Source organism: Protopterus annectens, chromosome 7.part0 (genome assembly GCF_019279795.1).
Source record: "Protopterus annectens isolate FY-2018-M chromosome 7.part0, PAN1.0, whole genome shotgun sequence".
NCBI lineage: Eukaryota > Metazoa > Chordata > Ceratodontiformes > Protopteridae > Protopterus > Protopterus annectens.
In genome coordinates, this window is record NC_056739.1 from 210165079 (window position 1) to 210183364 (window position 18286).

At 43.9% G+C, this 18286-nt stretch overlaps 1 protein-coding gene across 1 annotated transcript in view; it reads right to left on the reverse strand.

Moving 5' to 3' along the window:
* Nucleotides 1–18286, reverse strand: part of CTDNEP1 (CTD nuclear envelope phosphatase 1) — a 770907-nt gene that overhangs the window by 505559 nt on the left and 247062 nt on the right. Inside the window, exon 2 of the mRNA XM_044076710.1 lies at nt 25–91. Coding sequence (XP_043932645.1) covers nt 25–91 — 67 coding nt within the window. The remainder of the gene's footprint in view (nt 1–24; nt 92–18286) is intronic.

An 18286-nucleotide genomic window follows, 5' to 3' on the forward strand; every position in this document is an offset into this window, starting at 1 on the left:
GCACTAGGCATGCTATGCACTTACGGAGTCTGTTGCGAGAGACTGGTGACAGAGGTAGAATATCGTATCTCACCGTTTGGTACTGGATTATCTACAAACGGAGACAGAGAGAAATTGCTAAATGGTCAAAAATATGACTTTGTTAAATAAATGTTAAAAAGTCTGCAAATGAATCTAGGTAAATTATTTAAAAAATCTTGTTTGAGGTTACTCTCCATTGCCTTCCACACTGGAGATGAAAACAGAAAATGTGTTTCTATACTCCTGATCAGCATACTCCCAGTGTTAGTCCAGGATATTGTACAAGTTGCCAATTAAAAGTTGCAGTAAACACCCTGCACCGCTAGTGCAAAGGAATAAAACCCACAGCCTAGCCCAGGTGATCAGAATTTGATTAAAAGCTGAGGTGGCTGACAACATAAGCAGGAAGCATAGGCATGGCCATCGGGGAGGGCAGTGGTTCACAACTGGTTCATTCCGCTGCGTGTTCCAAATGATGACATGCACTGCGCTTAAGGAAGACTGCAAGTCTGGCGGCCCAAGCCAGTGATGGTAGGTGGGAGCACACAACAGCAGGAGAAGGAGCATAGGTAGCTAGATTACAAATAATGCTCTCATAGCAGGAACACACGCAGATGAAAAAACTGTCTGATGCACCCAGAAGTAGCTGTTGGAACCCACCACTGAGGAACGACGAGGCTAGAGTCCAGTAGGAGTGGAGGTTATGGCCCTTCTCTCCAAAAACAAAGGAAAACAAATCAACTGACAGTCTTGAAATGGCATCTAAAAAAAACAAACAAGTTGCACAAACTGTACTAACCCTATCCCTTAATCTCTACACTTTGTTTGAATGAAAAAACTAACTATACCCAAAAATCCAGTAACCATCATTACAGTCATTTTCAACTACTGTAAGCATCTTCAATTCACAAAACACTGTGAACTGAAGATATTCTTTTAAAGCAGAGGCAAGATACCATATCTCCTAACTCTGAACTGGGGATTTTGTCATCTTGCTTTCCAAATCTGGAACAAGCAGCTATTTAACATGAACAGATGTCAAGTACTTACCATAACAGATCTTAAGAAGGTCCTATTCATGAAATCTTGTAGTGCTTCCTATCACAGGTTTGTACAATTTCTCTCAATGCTGAGGATCAAACCCTGCATCTCGTCTCTGTGAGGCAAACATTGTAACCATTATGCCAACTCCAAATAAAAATGTTTTGACATAGAAGAGCAGCACAGACACAGATCATAGTTCTCATAGGTAATTACTACGCTTATGACCCCACGGTGCCTTTTTTTTAAAGTCTAGGTATGCTTCTTTAGGTGAGAATGAAAAAATGTATCTTGTGTTTGTGAGGTAAACACCTTAACCATTAAGCCAACCTTCAACTACAAAGTGAGGGGTAGCTATCTCCCAATGTAAAATTTTTTCCAGAGCAGGACTGCACACAACACATTCGTTGTTGAAGCTACACCTTCCTAACACTAGAGCCACGCACAAGTTTACCACTGTTGGATTTGAACCACTTACCTACTTCCTCAGGCCACAGAACTCCTACACAATCTACAGAACACAGTATCAATCATCAACACCACAGCAGAAGTCTGAAGGGGTCAGAATCAAACCCTGTATCTTTGTATTTGTAAGGTTAAGACTAATTATTATGCCATCCCAACCCCCTTAAAAGTTCATAGGCGATTACTGGGCTAATGACATCATGGACCTTTTTAAGTCTAGCCATGCTTCTCAAAGGTGAGAATCAAACTATGTGCCTTGTGTCTCTACGGTAAACATTTTAATCATTATGCTAATCCCAAACCCTGAGGCAGGATGTTCTTGCTGGTTGCTCTACTTGTTCAAACTGCATTACTGGTAAGTTTAAAACTTGGCATAATGCAAATTTTCTAGCATTAGTGTACTACAGAGTCACGCACATCATGCCAATGGATTTAGTCAGAAGTACAGAGGTGATTTTTGAAGAAGAAATGGAACGCGAGGTTGAGCATATAACCAAGGCCTAATCTGAAATACAAAAAATACAATGGTACAATTTGATACCGTTCTGGAAAGGAATTAACATATCCCATTTAAGTGTCTTAAATCATGTTTAAGACAAATGGAAATTAATTACATTGAAGCTTGTGAGATGCTGCACAGTCAATATGATGCATGTTGCTGCAAAAAACAGGTGAATTTCAACATAAGATAGCTGAAATGCAACAAGCTGTGCACATCAAGAAGCAATCAGTATCACTCACTGGAGGTTAAGAGCTAGGAGGAGAAATTTGGGACTGATGGGGATTTTGGACGGTGAGGATTGTTTGGGGTTTGTTAAAACAAGATAGCAGCATAGAACAGATTTACCAAGAATTCGCTGGGGAAAAGCTATAAATGAAAGATGAGAGAGGTATAGGACCATGGATGTCTACTTCCGCCTCTAGGACCAAAGGCCAGTAGTAGTCTGAAAGCTTGGTGCTTACAACTTCCCCAGCCGCAGAACTCCCTTCCCCTTTTCACACAACCGTCTGCATGGAAGACCTCTTTCTCTCCAGATATCTGCGAGACAACGGAAAGACAAGTACAAAAGACAAGAAGACCAAAAGCTCTTTGCAAAAACTTCCAAACCTCTACAAAACTGGGAGGAGGGAGATGGGCCTAGTTTTATACATTTATAGTTAAAAGTTTATAAAACTTCACGTACGATGGGATCAATCCCACTATCCACCACTTCTAAAATGGAGTCCCAAGCATAACTTTCTGGGTAGATCATTGCAAAGGCTATTTCAAAAGACGAAATCACTATAAGGAATTGAACTGGAGATATCCAACCTAAAAATGTCTCACAGGCCAATTCCAATACTTCCTCAAAAATATGACGGGAAACTAAGCCAACACAGGGATGTAAGAGGAGATTTTGCTGATAAGGATGACTGCAATAAGAGTACGAAAAATAGGAAGAGGAGGCTGGAATTTACTGGAGAAAACTGCCAAAGAAACAAAGGTATTATGAGCAAATAATTATTGGGGGGGGGGGGGGGGGTAACAGAAAGGCAACAGGCCAAGAATTAAATTTGGACTGCAGGCTACAGATCGCCTTCCCCATCACAAACTGATAGAGTACACACAAAGAGAAAGAAACAGGATCCTAAGTGAAAGACTAAAAATGGTAGACTTTTTAGCTGAATCTAGAACAGAACCTGCTGTTAAAAAAGGCATAATTAGTGGGACATATACAATATTATAGCAATAACTCACGCCTGGGTGTGGGTAATGCTGGATTTACCCACGGTTGGCGTGGTTTGGTCACGAGGGCGAAGCCAGAGTGGCCAAACAAAGCCAACTGTGGGTAAATCCAGCATTACCCACACCCAGGCGTGGGTTATTGCTATTATACAATGACATTATTTAAGAAAAAAAATAATTTCTTAAATAATGGCATTGCATAATGCCTCCTTGCTGCCCTTCCGCAGCTGTCTGGTATTCTGCGGCAGTTCTGATGTACTGTGCATGCGTATGCCTATGCAGTACATCAGAGCTGAGGCAAAAGCAACGGGGAAAGCAAGATCTCTGTTGCTTTTTACTGTTTGGCTATGTTAAATGGGTTTAACATAGCGAGACAGCTTTAAAAAAAGCAACTGAGAATCTCCGTTGCTTACTTTAAAGCTGTCTCACTATGTTAAACCCATTTAACATAGCGAGACAGTTTTGAAAAAAGCAACAGAGAAAGCAAGATCTCCGTTGCTTTTTACAAACTGTTTCGCTATGTTAAATGGGTTTAACATAGCGAGACAGCTTTAAAAAAAAGCAACGGAGATTCTCCGTTGCTTTTTTAAAGCTGTCTCGCTATGTTAAACTCCTTTAACATAGTGAGACAGTGTTTTAAAAAAGACTTATACTAATCGAAAAGTCCGGGCGACCGGACCTTTTTCCATTAGTATAAGTCGATTTACAACGTGTACGCTGACCAATCAGCGTGCACGTTTTGGAATATTAATGGGGGGTCATGGTATAATGCACGATAACTATAAGAATCAATTAGAAGAGGGTAGAAAGGATTGGGAAGAGAGACTGGATAAGCAATTTAAAAAGAAACAATGGGGGTTATACACATACATATATGGCTCCCAAATATGCAACACAGTCTAAAAGATTTAGGATCTTTGCTTGGAAGTGTTTGCATAAATATTTTTAGACCCCAAGTAGACTCCAAATAATTTTTCCTCTTGTAGACTGCAAATGTTGCAGGTCTGACGGAGAAGAAAAAGGGAAATTGGAAACATTTTTTGGGAGTGTAATGAGCTGGCAAACTTTACAAATTCCCTGCAGACTACTTTAACAGAAATACTGTGAGCAAATTGGTGTAACTAAGGAAATTATTTTTTGAGCTATGAAACAGAATCGGAATTGCCTAGACATACTAAGGAATTGCTGAGTTTAATTCTGGTGACTGCCAAAAAAGCAATTACTAGAAAATGGAAATCAAAGTGGCCTAATGGTTAGGGTGTTTGGCTTGCAAACACAAGGTGCGGGGTTTAAGTCTCACAAGGGATAATTGGCTAGGCTTAAAATGGCTCGCAAGGGCTGTTAGTTTTACATAGGTCAGTACTAAGCTATGTAAATAAAGTCTAAAATGGAAATCAAAGTGGCCTAATGGTCAAGGTGTTTGCCTTGCAAACACAAGGTGCGGGGTTTAAGTCTCACAAGGGATAATTGGCTAGGCTTAAAATGGCTCACAAGGGCTGTTAGCTTAGTACTGACCTATGTAAAACTATGTAAATAAAGTCTAAATCAACTGTACTAAAAGTAGTGAATAAAGTAACTGAGATAAAACAAATGGAAGTGGGATCTTTATAAAATGGTAGAAGCAAATAAATGGAAGTGAAATCTTTATAAAAAGGGTAGAAGCAAATTACACAGAAAAAATGGGAACTGTGGGAACAATGAGTGCAGAATGTTTTGGAGGAGGAATGAGGTTTAAGGGAATGCAGGAAATGAATGAGCTTGGTTATGTTTGACCAACAATGACTGGATAGATTATAAGTGATGTATAATGTTTGCAACTGCAAATATGTTTATATGGCTTGTTTTCATTTATATAAATGTATGACTGCCTTTATCATAAGTAGTAATTTAATAAAGATGCTTCTTGTTTAAAGATAGAAGGCAACTCGTAAGCCCTTAACTCAAGAATCAAGATCCAAGATCCAATTCATATTACACTAATGCCAGAATCACAGTAATGATTATCAGGAGAAAATATAGCATCTCTGAGGAGGAGTGGGAATTAAGTCAAAAACCTTTTGTCTTGGAAATAGAGGAGTGTGTGATGAAAAGCCTTAGAGCAAAATGTTGTCAACCCAGTTTCATGCAAGGTACAAGGGCAGCAACAGGGGACTTAAAAAAAAAAAAAAATAGTGAGAGCTCTACTAAGTTTACTGAGAAAAGGCCAAAAGGCATCATCAATAAGCCTTCCAAAATCCTGAAAGAAACTCAATTAGCATGGGACCTAACGTAAGGAAAAGAAATTCACCGGTAACAACAGCCCTCAACAACCAGAATCTAGAAGTTAAAACAGATTTTCTAAGAGGCATTACAATAACAGCAATTTATTGGTAACACAGAGTTTGACTGGGCTCGCATTCAACACAAGGCACAACAGCGACAGAAAAATTCTTCAGTTAACCATAAGCCATCTTAAATTAACAAAGTGATCATCTTCCTGACAGAAGTAAAGGCAGTCTTGTGATGGTCATTTTAATGTCACAAGTAAAGGAACAACAAGGAAGTGGGGGGAAAGTACAGTTTTGTACCTACCATAAATGTAGATGTCCGAACTGGATAGCATCTGCAGTCATAACAACTGGGTTGTCCTGTCGTCAGGCAGCCCTTCGGTCGGCCGGATTCCAAAGTCTGGGTCCGGCTTCGGCTGATGTCGCACTCCACCCGACGTCATCTCTGCTGGTCTTCGGGTATAAAAGCATCAGCCGACGCCATTTTCCTCAGTGTTTCTTGCCCCAGATGCCAGTTGCCCTCTTGGAAGGCTAAATTTTGGATAAATGCCAATGTTTCCAAAAGGATAGAAGGCAAACACAAAAAATAAGCATGCATGTACATATATACAAACAAATACACCATAAGAGACTCCCCCCACCAGCTAGCTATTAGGAGGGTAAGTACCCTAGGAGTACCACAGAAGGGAAGGAGGGAGGGTAATCCTGACTGCAGATGCTATCCAGTTCGGACATCTACATTTATGGTAGGTACAAAACTGTACTATGTCCTTCATGGATGCATCTGCAGTCATAACAACTGGGTAGAATACCATAGCCAACTAGGGGAGGAGGAAGAAAAAAATTATGGTGTGGTTAGGATCCCTTGCAGTACAGCAGTGGCAAACCCTGCTCGGGATCTGGAATACAGAGGTAAATTATAATGCTTGGCAAATGTATGCACGGAGGTCCAAGTAGCCACCTCAATAATGTCCTTGGTTGCCACTCCTCGTAAGAAGGCTGTGGTAGTGGCTGTTGCCCTTGTAGAATGAGGCCTTATGTTCTGTGGAATTGGTTTTCCATGGAAGGAGTAACAGAATCGTATGCAATTTCCTATCCATTTAGAGATTGTCTGTTTGGAAATTGCTTTTCCTTCCTTCCTGTTGCATAGGCTACAAAAAGCTGGTCAGTTTTTCTGTTACTTTTGGTTCTGTCCAGGTAGTAGCGTAGCTGTCTATGTACATCCAAGGTATGCAGCATTCTTTCCCCTCTGTTTTGTGGATTGGGGAAGAAGGTAGGTAGGTGTATTGCCTGGTTTAAAGACACTCTGGATACCACCTTAGGCATAAATGTAGGATTAGTTCTCATGGACACCCTATCTTGGTGGAAGATTAGGAAGGGTTGTACTGCCATTAGGGCCTGAAGTTCAGAAACCCTCCTTGCTGAGGTAATTGCCAGTAGGAAAGCAGTTTTCCATGACAGGTGCTGTAGATCTGCTGTTGCTGCTGGTTCAAAAGGAGGGAGTGTCAACTTTTCTAGTACAAAGTTCAAGTCCCATGCTGGCAATGGTGGTTTCCTAGGAGGTTTTACATTCTTGATCCCTCTGAGGAACTGCCTGAGTAGAGGATGTGAAAAGACAGGTGGATCAAAGCTGTATTCTGCTGAAATAGCTGATGCATGTATCTTGATGGAGGAATAGGACAGGCCTGTATGTAGAAGCTCTGCCAAATACTCCAGAATGTTAGCAATATCTATATTCGACACATCTTTTCCTCTTTCAGCACTCCAAATGACAAACCTTTTCCATTTTCCTGCATAGTTCCTTCTTGTTGAAGGTCTGCGGGCTTCAAGGATAATGTCTTTAACCCTTTGGGAAAGATCTGGATTAGTTGCTGCTATGTGATGTTCCATGCAGTCAATTGCAAAGTTTTTAGGCTTGGATGCATGATGCTGTAGTTGTTCTGAGTTAACATCAAAGGCATCAGGGGTATTGGCCACATTTTCTCCCGAGACATGCTCCTCAGCAATGGGTACCAGTGTTGTCTTGGCCAGTTTGGGGCTATCAGGATTATCCTTGGACGTTCCTCTTTGATTTTGAGTAATACCCTGTGTATCAAGGGAAGAGGTGGAAATGCATATGCTGTCAGACCTTTCCAGCTGAAGGAGAGCGAATCCACCTTCCATGCAAGTGGGTGGAATGTCCTTGTGCAGAATTTTTTGAGCTGGTGATTGAGAGGGGAAGCGAATAGATCTGTGGCATTCCCCATTTCTTTGTGATGGTCTTGAAGATGTCCGGGTGTAGCATCCATTCGTGAGCATCCGAGGTGGTTCTGCTTAACATGTCCGCTAGAGTGTTCTCCTTTCCCGGTACAAATATTGCCTGTAACTGGATGTTGTAGCTGAGTGCCAGGTTCCAAAGGTCCAAAGTCATTCTGCATAGGGGGTATGAATGAGTGCCTCCCTGTTTGTTGATGTACCACATTACTGTGGTGTTGTCTGTCCTTATCATCAAATGGCCTTCTTTGAGAAATGGTCTGAATTTTTGGATTGCCAGTTTTACTGCCAGCATTTCTTTTTGGTTGATGTGCAGGTGTAGCTGGTCCTGAGTCCACAATCCTTGTACGCATTTGTCCAGCATGTGTGCCCCCCATCCTAGGTCGGAGGCGTCTGTTGTGATGGTTTGGCTTGCTTGAAAGTTGTGGAAGGGTAGGCTTGGGTTTGATTGGCATGCTTGAGCCCACCATAGGAACTCCTGTTTTAGGCATGGGATTAGTGGTATTTCTGCTTCTAGGCTGTGCCTGTGTTGGGACCATAAATTCTTTAGGTACCACTGTAGTTTTCTCATATGCAGTCTGGCATGTGGGACCAAGATTATGCATGATGCCATGAAGCCCAAGGCCTGCAGAACTTTTCTTGCTGTTAGCTTGTTCTGTTTTGTTAATGCCAAGAAGTAAAGAGGGAGTTCTTTTGTTTTCTGCAGTTAGGAATGCCATTTGTTTTACTGTGTCCAATTCAGCCAAGAATGTCCTTGTTTGGGATGGTATCAGCCTTGACTTTTGTAAATTGACTGTGTATCCCAGGGCTTGTAGCAAGTAAATGACCCTTTGTAAATCTGTTGTCAGCTTGCTTTTGTTGTCCGCTTGTAGCAGGCAGTCGTCCAGGTATGGATAAATTTGGATTCCCTGTAGTCTGCAGTGGGCGATTACTGATGCCAGGCATTTTGTGAATACTCTGGGCAGTAGATAAGCCAAAGGGCAATGCTGAGAATTGATAATGCTCTGATCCTGCAAGAAATCTGAGGTATCTTCTGCAATTTGGTCGAATGGGGACGTGCAGGTATGCCTCCTTGAGATCTACAGTTACCAGCCAACACTCCTTGCCCAGCATGGGAAGAAGTTGCTGTAGGGTCAGCATTTTGAATTTTGGGACAATGATGTATGTGTTTAAGATGGACAGGTCGAGAATAGGTCTCCAACTTTTTTCTTTTCTTGGAACTAGGAATAGTCTGGAGTAGAATCCTTTGCCCTGTTCTAATATTGGTACTCTTTCCACAGCTCTCATCTTTGTTAATTGCATTATCTGCTGTAGAGCTTCTATTTTTTGATTTGGAGGCAGGTTTGGCATTCCTCTTCTGACTGGTGAAGTGTGGAAGTGGAACCGGTATCCTTGGTCTATGGTTTGCAAAATCCACTTGTCTTTTGTGATATAGTGCCAATTTTTCGAAAATAAGGCTAACTTTCCGCCTAATGGTGCTGCTATTTGCTCCCTGGTCGGCGGAGTTAGAGTCACGTCACTGTGATTGTCCTGTTGCAGTGGTAGTGGTTGTGTCTGTGCCTCTGTTATTACCTTGCCACTGTCGTCCTCTGTAGGCACCTCCTCTGGATTGATTTCTGCCTCTGGAACGTCTATTCCTGCCCCTTTGGGATCTTATGGAGTCAGGAAAGGACCAATTTTTGGCAGGCCAGTTCCTGCTAAACCTTGGGGGCTGAACCTGTAAGAAATCTTTAACTGTTTGTACAGATTTTGCCTTCTCTTCCATTTTCTTCATTACCTGCTGGGCAGGTGTACCAAATAAACTGGCCTTATCCATAGGAGCATCTAATAGCTTAGCTTTAACATGATCCGGTAAGGCCTGCTCTTTCAACCATGCATGTCTTCTTATCACTGTGCCAGTCATGGCTGATCTAAATGAAGCCTCCAGTGCATCATAGCCACATTTTAAGGAATGGTTACTAACCTGTTGTATGTTATTTACCATTTCTAATACATATTTCTTATCTATAGAGTCATCAGAGGATAGCTTTTTAGTTAACTGATCAAGCATAAACTCTTGGTATTGTATCATGTGAAACTGACAGTTTAAAGCTCTAGCTGAGAGGGTAGCAGAAGTGTAAACTTTTTTGCCCCATCTGTCTAACGACCTGGATTCCCTTTCTGAAGGTACAGGGTTTTTTGTTGTGGTCGAGGCTACTGCCTTAGGCCCCTGGGAAATAGTTTCTGGGTCCGCCAGTGGGGCCTTGTATAGGTGGTGATGAGTGTCTGGCACCCTGTAAAATCTATCAGGTTTGGCAGGGGCTGGAGGTAAAGAATCAGGAGCAGTACAGACATCATTAAATGCATCATCCACAACAGGCAAAACAGGAGGAATAGCTAAGGGCCTATGTTGTGGTAAGTGCAGAAAAGTCCTAAGCCTTTTTCTTGAATCTGAGAAATCTTGTCCCTGCCATTGGAATTGCTCTCTCATGGCATGTAAGGTTTCCCCAAAGGAAAATTCCTCTGGTGGAGAGGCAGCTGGAATGGATTCTTCAGCATCAGAGTCTTCATAAGTAGAAAAAGGATCCTCTGGCTGTTCTGCATTGTCGGAGTCATCCGCAGAATCATCAGAGGACACTGGCTCGGGGGGCTCTGTCCTAGGTCTCTTTTCTGGTGGCTGAGAGGCCCTGTCTGGGTGAGATTGGGATCCCCTAATTAAAGATATTAAATCTTCTGCCAGAGTAAGCATTTGTGAACTGGAAGGGGGCCTGTGTGAGGGAGGCTTAACAGGCACTGACTTAGCAGATTTGGCTGCTTTAGCCCTGGCAAAGGCCTTGATAGACATGGCTGCAGGGGGTCTTGCAGCACCACGTGCTGGGGTAGATACATCCAACGGGATGGTGTCAGATAACTCACTAGAAGCCACAGTTGTAGGCAAAATTTCTGAGGCCGATTCAGGTAAAGTAGTGGGAGCCTCAGTAGTAGTCATGGATTCGGCTGAAGATTGAACAGTTTTCTCGGTTTCGGCCGAAACCGAGACACTCGCGGTTTGCTTGACCGTGGTTTCGGCCGAAACCGCGGGCCGCGAGTGTCGGTCTTTTTCCTTGCGTTTTTTGACTATTTGTGTAGTCGGAGGATCCGACGGCATAATGTACGCAAAGTCTGAGCCGAAAAACTGTTCAGCAAACTCCGACCGACGCCTTAGCGTTCGTCGGTTGAAGGAAGCACAGGCCGAACAGGCTGCTACGTCGTGGTTTGGGCCTAAGCAAGGCAGACAGTAAGAGTGGAAATCTTTATGAGGTATTTGTTTCCCAGAAGTTAAACAGTTATTGACTTTTTCTGACATCGGCTGAGGCAAGAAAGAGTCCCCAACGGGGTACTTAGCTTTTTAGAAGTCTTCGAAGTAATATTCGGTAGTAGTAATCTCTGGATCTGACCGACCGGCACTTGCGAACAGCTTCTGCTTCGGGCGCCACGCGGCAAGAAAGACTGAGGAAAATGGCTTCGGCTGATGCTTTTATACCCGAAGACCAGCAGAGATGACGTCGGGTGGAGTGCGACATCAGCCGAAGCCGGACCCAGACTTTGGAATCCGGCCGACCGAAGGGCTGCCTGACGACAGGACAACCCAGTTGTTATGACTGCAGATGCATCCATGAAGGACATCGTAGGTAAGGGTAAGACAAGATGTCGTTGCCCTTGAGACATATCGATAGGTTCACTACTGCAAGGATATCCCTCCCTGTACTACAAAAGTACAGCGTGACAAAATACAAACATTTCAAATGGTGCACTGAGAAATCTGGTAGAGCACATTGTCCTGAAAGTATGTGTAAAAACATGAATTGTCTGGGTTTCAGAAATTCAAGAATGAGAACTTGTTTAACAAATGAGATGGAAGCAGATGGATAATCAAGCCAAAGTATCTGAAAGCCATACAAAGTACAGTTGCGTACACTTACCATAAATATAGATGTTAGAGTGTATTCACTGTTGCAGTCCTAATAAATGGGTTATCCAGTCCCCGGTAGCCCTCAGTCGGCCAGAATACCAAAGGTAAGTAAAAATGTCGGTTGTAAAGGATGTCAGGGCATCCGATGCAAAAGGAGGTAGCTGACGTCACTTCCTCAGTCTTTCTTGCCATAACAGTCAGGAGCCCCCAGAAAATAAGAAGTTATGTACCTACCATAACGTTCCATGTTAGTTGTCTTCTTCTCGCCTTCTTTCTTGCTGGATGGGTTCAGAGCCGACCCTCGGCTCCGACTCGGCCAATACTAAAGCTCGAGAGCTTATTCCACTGGCTCGAGGCTCCCCTATATCCCACAATGCTAGGCGGTAACTACTCAGATCTCATTTGATAGCTAAAACCAAGCAGTTCTGGTCTCCATAGAATGGAGAAGAGAGAAAAGGAACCCACCTCTATATATAAAAACTGTAGGTAAACTACCACAAACATAAAAAAGGAGAATAGAGGTGGTAGAACATGTGGGAAGGAAAAAATTCCAATGGAAGATCCCAAATATTCCTATCTGTCTGTCCAGGCTAGGGGGAAGGAGGGTGGGACGCAAGAAAGAAGGCGAGAAGAAGACAACTAACATGGAACGTTATGGTAGGTACATAACTTCTTAATGTTAAGTTGTCAATCTCGCCTTCATTCTTGCTGGATGGGACCGCGTCCCTAGCACCTTACCCCGGGCGGCCTATCGGAACAGACTCTTGAGAACAGTGGAACCAAAGTTGGCACGGTTTCTGGAGACCATATCCAGTTTGTAATGCAAAATAAAGGTATGAGGAGAAGCCCATGTGGCTGCTGCACAAATGAAATCTATTGGTAGCCTGTCCTGGAAAGCTACAGATGTAGCTAATGCCCTAGTTGAATGAGCTCTAGGTCTTGAAGGTAGTTTTTGATGTCTGATTTCATAGATGAAGATAATTATAGATTAAGCCATCTTGAAAGGGACACACTAGTAACTGGAAGGCCCAAATGTCCTTCAAGGATGCATCTGCAATCCTAACATATGGGTTGTCCTGCCTCGGGCAGCCCTTCGGTCGGCCGGATTCCAAAGTCTGGGTCTGGCCTCGGCTGATGTTGCACTTCACCCGACGTCATAGCTGCTGTTTATTGGGTATAAAGGCATCAGCCGATGCCATTTTCCTCAGTCTTTCTTGCCGCGCGGTGCCCGAAGCAGAAGCTGTTCGCAAGTGCCGGTCGGTCAGATCCAGAGATTTCTACTACCGAAGACATCTAAAAAAGCTAAGTACCCCGTTGGGGACTCTTTCTTGCCTCAGCTGATGTCAGACAAAGTAAATAATTGTTTAACTTGTGGGAAACAAATACCTCATAAGGATTTCCACTCTTACTGCCTTCCTTGCTTAGGCCCAGACCACGACGTATCAGCTTGTCTAGCCTGTGCTTCCTTCAACCGACGGACACTTGGACGTCGGTCGGAGTTTGCAGAGGAGTTTTTTAGTCCCGCTTTTGCATACAAAATGCCGTCGGAGACTCCGACTACTCAATTAGCTAAAAAGCGCAAGGAAAAGGACCGACATTCGCGGCCCGCGGTTTTGGCTGAAACCACGGTTAGGCTAACCGCGAATGTCTCGGTTTCAGCTGAAACCGAGCCCCCGGTTCTTCCTTCGGCCGAAAGCATGCTTCCGATAGCCGAGGCCTCACAGAGCATGGCTGAATCTGCTACTGAATTTACTGCTACAGAAGCAGACACCCAGGATTTATCAGACACTATTCCTTTAGACATAACTACCCCTGCACGTGGGGCTGCTAGACCCCCTGCTTCCATGTCTATCAAGGCTTTTGCCAGGGCTAAGGCAGCTAAATCTTCTAAGGCCTTGCCTGCCAAAACTCCTTCACATAGGCCTACCTCTAGTTCCCAAATACTCAGCCTGGCTGAGGATCTCATTTCTTTAATCAGAGGATCCCAACCTCACCCAGACAGGGCCTCTCAGCCCCCTCCAGACAAGAGGCCTGGGACTGAACCCCCGGAACCTGTCTCTACAGATTATTCCTCGGATGACTCAGACCTTTCAGACCCTCACGAAGGCCCATATTCTCCTTATGAGGATTCTGATGCAGAAGACTCCATTCCTTCTGCTTCTCCTCCTGAAGAATTTTCCTTTGGGGAAACCTTGCATGCTATGAGGGAACACTTCCAATGGCAGGGCTAGGATTTTTCAGATTCTAGGAAAAGGCTAAGGTCTTTTTTACATTTACCACAGCATAGGCCTTTAGCCATTCCGCCAGTACTAACGGTTGTTGATGATGCATATAATGATGCCTGTACTGCTCCTGATTCTCTTCCTCCAGCCCCTGCCAAGCCAGACAGATATTACAGGGTCCCGGACACACACTACCATTTGTATAAGGCTCCTGTTGCAGACCCTGAAACCATTTCACAGGGCCCTAAAGGTGTGGCAGCTGCCTCTGCCAAAAACCCTCTTCCCTCTGAAAGGGAATCTAGAGCATTAGAGAGATGGGGTAAAAAGGTTTATACTTCTGCTACTCTTTCGGCCAGGGCCTTGAACTGTCAATTTCACATGATTCAGTACCAGGAATTTTTGTTAGACCAGCTAAAAAAACTATCTTCACCTGAACCTTTAGACCGCAAGTCCCTTCAGGATTTGGTACATAACTCTCAGCAGGTCAGTAACCATTTCTTAAAATGTGGCTATGATGCACTGGAGGCTTCCTTTAGATCAGCTGTGACTGGAACAGTGATTCGAAGGCATGCCTGGTTAAAAGAACAATCCTTACCAGACCACGTTAAGTCAAAACTCCTAGATGCTCCCATGGAGAAACAAAGTTTGTTTGGCTCCCCTGCACAGGAGGTTCTGAAAAAGGTGGAAGAAAAAGCAAAAATCTGTCCAAACAGTCAAGGATTTCTTACAGGTCCAACCTCCAAGGTTTAGCAGAAATTGGCCTTCGAAGAATTGGTCCTTTCCAGACAACTCCAGAGCGCAGAGAGGCAGAAATAGACGCCCAAGAGGCAGAGGACAATCAAGGGGTGCCTACAGGGGACGTCAGTGGCAACCTACCAACCAGAGAAGTACTGCCACAGAATCAACTACAACCACTTCCACAGGGCAAACACAATGACTTGGCTCTAGTTCCGCCTACCAGGGAACAACTGGAAGCACCCTTGGGCGGAAAACTAGCCTTATTCTCCGACAACTGGCATTACATTACAGGAGACAAATGGACTTTACAAACAATAGACAAGGGCTACAGGTTTCACTTCCATACTCTGCCAAAAAAGTGAGGAATGCCAAACCTACCACCAAGCCAAAAAACAGACGCTCTAAGACAAATCAACAACTTACAAAGGATGAGAGCTATAGAAGAGGTGCCACCTATGGAACAAGGCCAAGGATTTTACTCCAGGCTTTTCCTTGTACCAAGAAAAGAAAATCAATGGAGACCTATTCTAGATTTGTCCGCACTGAACACATACCTCATTGTTCCAAAATTCAAAATGCTGACCCTCCAGCAACTTCTTCCCATGCTGGGCAAGGAGTCTTGGCTGGTGACTCTAGATCTCAAGGAGGCATACCTGCACGTCCCTATACGACCAGATTGCAGAAGACACCTCAGATTTCTTGCAGGATCAGAGCATTATCAATTCTCAGCATTGCCTTTTGGCTTATCTACTGCCCAGAGTATTCACGAAATGCCTGGCATCAGTAATTGCTCATTGCAGACTTCAGGGAATTCAGATTTACCCATACTTGGACGACTGCCTAATACAAGCGGACAACAAGGCAAAGTTAACAAAAGATTTGGAAAATGTCATACAACTGTTGCAAGCCTTGGGATACACAGTCAACATGCAAAAGTCAAGACTAGTACCATCCCAAAGGATAACATTCTTGGGTGCAGAATTAGACACATCAACTCAGATGGCTTTTCTCACAGAAGAAAAACAAAAACAACTAGCAGTCTACTTCATGACCTTAACAACACAAACTCAGCTTACTGCAAGGAAAGTCCTGCAAGCCCTGGGCTACATGGCATCATGCATAATATTGGTTCCGCATGCCAGGCTGCATATGAGAAAGCTACAATGGTATCTAAGGAATGTATGGTCTCAACACAAGCACAGTCTAGAAGCCCAGATTCCAATAATTCCATGCCTGAAGCAAGAATTCCTGTGGTGGGCTCAGGCCTGTCAGTTGAACAGAGGCTTGCCTTCCCACAAACCACATCCAAGCCAGACCATCACCACGGACGCCTCAGACCTAGGATGGGGGGCACACATGGTGGACAAGTGTATACAAGGCCTATGGACCCAAGACCAGCTGAATCTACACATAAATCTAAAGGAGATGCTGGCAGTGAAACATGCGATCCAGGCATTCAGACCACTCCTTCAACAGGGTCATCTGCTGATAAGGACGGACAATACCACAGTCATGTGGTACATCAACAAACAGGGAGGTACACATTCATATCCTCTATGCCGGATGGCAATGGACCTGTGGAATGTGGCCCTGAACCTCAACATTCAACTTCAGGCCAGATTTGTACCAGGAAAAGAAAATTCTCTAGCAGACACCTTAAGCAGAACTACCACGGACTCACGAATGGATGCTGCATCCAGATATCTTCAAAGACATAACAAAGAAATGGGGACTACCACAGATAGACCTGTTTGCCTCCCCACACAATCACCAATTGAAGAAATTCTGCACAAGAGCATACCACCCACTTGCTTGGAGGGTGGACTCTCTTCCTTCAGCTGGAAAAACCTGACAGCATATGCATTTCCACCTCTTCCCTTGATGTACAAAGTTCTACTGAAGATCAGAGAGGATCAGCCAAGGGTAATTCTGATAGCTCCAGACTGGCCGAGGCAACATTGGTACCGCTACTGAGAAGCATGTCTCGACACACGCATGGCATCTACCTCTATGTCCCTTACTACTAACACAGGACAACTACAAGATCCTACATCCAAACTTGAAAACACTGCAGCTAGCTGCTTGGAATATTGCATAAAACAAAATAAACCAGGTTTATCTCAGAGGGTTAAGGACATTATCCTGGAGGCACGCAGACCCTCCACAAGGAAGACTTATTCAGCCAAGTGGAAAAGATACCTCATTTGGAGTGCAGCAAAGGGAGAAAATGTCTCATTGGCAAACATAGCACACATCCTGGAATATTTAGCAGAGCTGTTCCACAATGGCCTGTCTTACTCCTCCATTAAGATTCATGCATCAGCAATTTCAGCAGAATACAACATGGATCCTCCTGTCTTCTCTCACCCTCTACTCAGGCAGTTCTTGAGAGGAATCAAAAATGTAAAGCCTCCAAAGAAACCACCTTTACCTACATGGGATCTCAACTTTGTGCTGGAAAAGTTAACACTTCCCCCTTTTGAACCAGCAGCAACAGCAGAATTACAATTCTTATCTTGGAAAACTGCTTTCCTCCTAGCAATTACTTCAGCAAGAAGGGTATCTGAGTTACAGGCATTAATGGCAGTACAACCCTTCCTTATCTTCCATCAGGACAGAGTCTCTCTGAGAACTAACCCTACCTTTATGCCAAAAGTGGTCTCCAGAGTATCATTGAACCAAGCGATTCAGTTACCTACATTCTTCCCCAACCCACAGAACAGGGGGGAAAGACTGCTACATACCTTGGATGTGCACAGACAATTACGCTACTATCTGGACAGAACTAAGACCAGCAGGAAAACTGACCAGCTTCTGGTAGCATATGCAACAGGAATGCAAGGAAAAGCAATTTCAAAACAGACAATCTCAAAATGGATAGGAAATTGCATTCGATTTTGCTACTCTTTTCATGGAAAGACAACTCCTGATAATATCAGACCTCATTCCACAAGAGCTACAGCCACCACTACAGCTTTCCTACGAGGAGTGGCTACCAAAGACATTTTAGAAGCTGCTACTTGGAGCTCCGTGCATACATTTGCCAAGCATTACAATCTTCCCTTATACTCTAGATCCCGAGCAGGTTTTGCAACTGCTGTTTTGCAAGGGATCTTGACTACACCATCTTTATCTTAGTGCCTCCTCCCCCAGTTTGGCTATGGTATTCTACCCATATGTTAGGACTGCAGATGCATCCTTGAAGGACATAGTACAGTTTTGTACCTACCATAAATGTAGATGTCCGATAGGTATGCATCTGCAGTCAGGATTACCCACCCTCCTTCCCCTCTGTGGTATTCCTAGGGTAATTACTCCTCTTTTAGCTAGCTGGGGGAATCTATTATGGTGTATTTGTTTGTATATATATTTATATTTTTATATTGTTTGCTCTCTACTGTTTGGAATTATTTGCATTTATCCAAATTTAGCCTTACTAGAGGGCACCTGGCATCTGGGGCAAGAAACACTGAATGAAAATGGCGTCGGCTGATGCCTTTATACCCAATAAACAGCAGCTATGACGTCGGGTGAAGTGCGACATCAGCAGAGGCCAGACCCAGACTTTGGAATCCGGCCGACCGAAGGGCTGCGCGAGGCAGGACAACCCATATGTTAGGAC